At 33.6% G+C, this 4,619-nt stretch overlaps 1 protein-coding gene across 1 annotated transcript; it reads right to left on the bottom strand.

Moving 5' to 3' along the window:
• Nucleotides 1–465: 465 nt before the first annotated feature.
• On the bottom strand, nt 466–1,077 carry LOC111887096 (uncharacterized). The gene has a single exon (XM_023883278.1). It carries the CDS (start codon nt 1,075–1,077, stop codon nt 466–468), a length of 612 nt encoding a protein of 203 aa, XP_023739046.1.
• Nucleotides 1,078–4,619: the final 3,542 nt, after the last annotated feature.

Below are 4,619 nucleotides of genomic sequence, written 5' to 3'. Positions count from 1 at the left end.
ACGAGCGGTCCGGATAGGCTGAAAGCCCTGAGGAGGGCGGTCTAGAAGTGCCGAGGGCTCAGAGAGCGGTCCAGATCGACTGAGGACTGGGATTCGGTCCAGTCAGACTGATGGCTCATTATGCATGTTGTTTGCTTATATGTTTATATGATATGGTTATATCTGTATGACATTGGTATTTTGGGGGTAACTCACTAAGCGTTCGAGCTTACATTTATCGATTATTATTTCAGGTACTTCTTATGATCGCGGGAAGGCAAAGGCGTGATCGTACAGCTCCTCATATCTCATGATTTTATGATTTGATTCTAGGGATACTCTGATGCTTAAACAATTTTGAAAACAAATTGTAATAACTTAATGGTTTTAAATGTTTTAAAAAGTGTTAAATTGACTTGAATTTTTTTGGGACGTTACACTTTTGTGGTTTGATTCATTGTCTGCAATGCTTTGTTATGTCGTTGATTATATGCCACCTACAAAGTAAATGATTACTTGTGGAAAAACATCTTTGCATGCTTTCATCAATGCCAAAACTCTATCAGTGATGATAACACGTGGACAAAAAGAATCGTTAATAGTCAATTTCAAACAAGTCAATGCCCATATATAGTTGCTCGTTTTTTCATCATGCATGAATGCAAAGGCTATGGAAAACGTCTTGTTTGTAGAAGTGACACCAACAATTTCTAGAAAATGAAGATTATACTTGTTTGTTTTATATGTAGCATCCATCAACACCACATATGGAAATGCTTGCCACATCTTTAATGATGTTGGATGAATAAAAATTAGATCTTCTAACTCATTAGTAATCGTGTTTACACGATACTGTAAGTTGTACCCTTTAGTTTGCAAAATGTGCATAACATTCTGCATCGGGGTTCTACCTTCTCGCAGAGATCTCCCCAACTTCTGGACAAAATTATATATAGCTTTCAATGAAGACACATTATTTTGATTTTGCGCTTTTAGTGTTGGCAAAATATTTCGAGGTTTCACATCCAACTCTGTGAAATCTTGCACCAAACGAGCTTCTTTATCCGAAAAACGCATTGCAAAAGGATGACCCTCCATGTACATAGATCGTTCGTGATTGTGTTCGTCACGTACGGCCCTTAACTTCCAACCATCGTGTGCCTTCAAATACTTTCCTATCAATTTGAATGGACAATTAATTTTTTTGTTTGCACATCTTTATTCCTAGCTATACCACCACGATTAGGGGTGTTCAGAAATATTCGCATCCGAAATATCCGATCCAAAATCCGAAAATCCGATCCGAAATTATCCGAAATTTCGGATATCCGCATTTCGGATATCCGATTTTTCGGATTTGGATACGGATAGTGAATTTATAAAGTTTCGGATATTTCGGATATCTGGAATCCGAAAAAAATAATTTTTCTTTATTTTTTAATATTTTAAAATGAGAAATTAGAAACATTGACATGCTTAAGGGACTAATGTTCCCCACCATTTTCAACTTTTTCGTGACCATTCTTTCTAAACTTTTATTGCAAACCTTTCCATTTACAATCGTTATATATTTGTTTGTTATAATCCTGGTTCGTTGGCTTATAATAAAAAACTATTAAGTAAATGCTACATATATTTATTCGTTGCTATCGATATCCATCTATGTCGCAAGATTTAACATAGTTGCTATTATTAATTTTAAGAGTTGCGATGATTTTACGGATCGGATGTTCAGATGTGGATATTTATTTAAAATTAATGAAATTCAGATATCCGGTTTAATATCTGAATCCGTATCTGAAATTTCGGATACGGATTCAGATATCAAAAATCAACTATCCGAATTTTCGGATATCCGGTTTTGAACACCCCTAACCACGATCACAACCAAGTACTATTTTAAAAATGAAGTCCTTAGTTATTGCCTTTGATCTTTTAGTGACGATAACGTAACCTTGTGAACGTGCCACATTTTGCACCCACATCATTAAATCCCCACAAGATCTAAAGACCTAACAATTGAAAAAAAACTCATGTTAAAAAAATTAATAAAATACATCAACCGCCACCGAGTTTTTGGAGGCCACAAACTCACAACACCCGATTTGTTTTTTTTTTCTTTTGGTATCACACTATTGTCGGGTAATTTTACCACCGCCACCGCCATCGGATGTCAGCCTCTGGCGAACAGTAACTCCGACGAACAACATATAAATGAAGATACGAAGTTAGAAAGAGATAACTTACCGTTTTCCGACGAACAACGACTCCGACGACTATTTTCCGATGATCTTGTTTTGATTTCCGGTAGCTTTTATTAAGTTTACTTATTTTGTATTAAGTTTGTATTATTTATAGACAATGTAAATTTAATTAGTTATGGTTTTTTGTGTTTTCATTTTTTGGAAAATACAAAATTATATGAAAAATAGTGGATAATTTTCTTGGAAATAGGTGTTGGAAACAGTTAACAAACCAATAAAAACTAGTCAAACATTCCAATGAAAAGGAAAGTCAAAAGTCAAAATAGCTTATAGCCTGGAATGTCTAGAGAGTGGAGTGTAAAAATAATAAGCCTTATCGATTTTGTAGTTTTCCACATTTAAACATTTGAAGTACAAAAATGAACTTTTCTCATGTATTTTTCTTGAAATGATAATTCATCTATCTACATATTCAAGCCTTATATTATTATTATTATTATTATTATTATTTAAGTTAATAAAATGTAATCAACTCATGTTCATTCTTTCTTTTTGTCGTTTTTAAATATTATATGAACCATATTTTTTCACTATCTTTTAGTAAACAGCCAACCACATTTATTCAATGGTATATATAGATGGATATTCAAGTCCCATATTTCCATAACAACACCAATCAACCATTTATAAGCCAAAACAACAACAATGACAAACATCAGTACATATCACACACAAAATGATATATTATTCATCTCGACACTTTTATCTTAAAAAAACACATATAATAATATTAACTCCCAAATAACATTTCCAGATCCGATAACTCATACATAAAAATAGAGTAAATAAACTTTTAGAAGTCACAATGTACATTTCAATATCTAAACACTTACAAAAGTATTAAAGTAATAAGCTTTGCATTTTATAGCTTCAATCATTAAACTCGAACTACAGAGCAAGAGAAAAATAAAACTTTACCTGAAGAAGATGTCGAGGGCGAAGCAGCACGACCCGAAGGCGAAGGCGACATAATCGATTCAGTCGGAGGCGGCGGCGACGGCGAATCTGGAGACGGCGGCGGCGTTGCAGATCTAACGGAGGCAACCGGATGATGTCAGAGGGTTGTAATCGTACGATTGGAGATACAGGGGAAGGAGGGGTCGGCGGTTGTGAAAGAAAGAGAAGAGGGAAAGGGGTGACGTACCAGGGCAAAAAAGGAACACGCGTTCATTTTTCTAATTCAGACATATCCCAATATCTGAAAATTTAAGTGGCACTTTAAAAATTAAGAGCTATAAATTCATATGTTACCAAAGATCTTAAAAATTAAGAGACTGCCTCTTAATTTTCCAATTAAGAGGCTACCAAACAAGGCCTTAGTATTCAAATTTCCAAATTTGTATTGATACACAGTGAATGGAAAAGGTGGCATATGATTCCTTCACAAGCAAAATACAACCAACTTTGAAGCACTTTGTAACTTAGCGGTAAGTCAGTCTTTTCTCTTGATTTCTCTATATCTCTCGCAAATAGATACCCATTTTCGTTTTCAGTATCACGCAAATTGCAATTTTAAGTTTGGATCTTAAATGTCAGATTGTGCATATTAATGATTTTTTATTTTTATTATATAATCAAGTTATTTGTTCACTATTAATCACATATTCTTCAATTGTTGGATAATGTATGTAGATTGAAGGTAAAAAATGAGCAAGGCTTTAAAAACATTGGTTGTTGTGTCTAATTTTCTCAAAAACCCATCAAAATGCAAACACATTCTTCCTTTAACATAATTTACATTCCAATTTCTTTGATTGATTTACAAATTAAACAGAAATTAGCAAAGGATTGTGATTGAATTCCATTCCATTTTCATCCAACCAGACACCCGACGAATTCCAGTTCTTTCAGATTCCAATTCCTTTGCAATATTCCATTTTTTCCAAGTGGATTCTATGAACCAAATGGCCCCTTATTTTCTTTGCAATATCAACACCATAGATCACAAACACTATTGTTGCTTCATTCTTTTAAGTTATGAAGGTGTTATTTTATGCTTAAATAATTTCATCCATCTCCAATTGTGGAGATTAGGATACCTTTGTGACCTTAGTTTTATATTGTTTGTATTACTGTAAGATGAATTAAGGATGAGTTTCAAAATTTTTTTTAGGTGATATAAAGACAAAAAGGAAGGAGTAGTAGATTCAGAGATTGATCCTGAAAGAGATCAGCGCACACTCTTTGCATATCAGGTAATATAACATGACTCTTATTTGATCACATTAAATGTCTGTTTTGCCCCCGAACATCAACTCTTATGGGGTTCATTCCACATTCTACTAAAAATACAAATATCTCTGAAAACGACAAACAATTTTTTTCATATTTGAAATTTGAAATTAAGCCAAAGACGAATGATAGATTCGATTGAAA

The sequence above is a fragment of the Lactuca sativa genome, chromosome 1 (genome assembly GCF_002870075.4).
Source record: "Lactuca sativa cultivar Salinas chromosome 1, Lsat_Salinas_v11, whole genome shotgun sequence".
Classification (NCBI taxonomy): Eukaryota; Viridiplantae; Streptophyta; class Magnoliopsida; order Asterales; family Asteraceae; genus Lactuca; species Lactuca sativa.
The sequence above is the reverse complement of the archived record's forward strand: the minus strand, read 5'-3'. Positions and strand labels throughout refer to the sequence as shown.

Coding starts and splice junctions, on each gene's coding strand:
- LOC111887096 (XM_023883278.1), bottom strand. CDS start 1,077: ATGGAGGGTCATCCTTTTGCAATGCGTTTTTCGGATAAAGAAGCTCGT.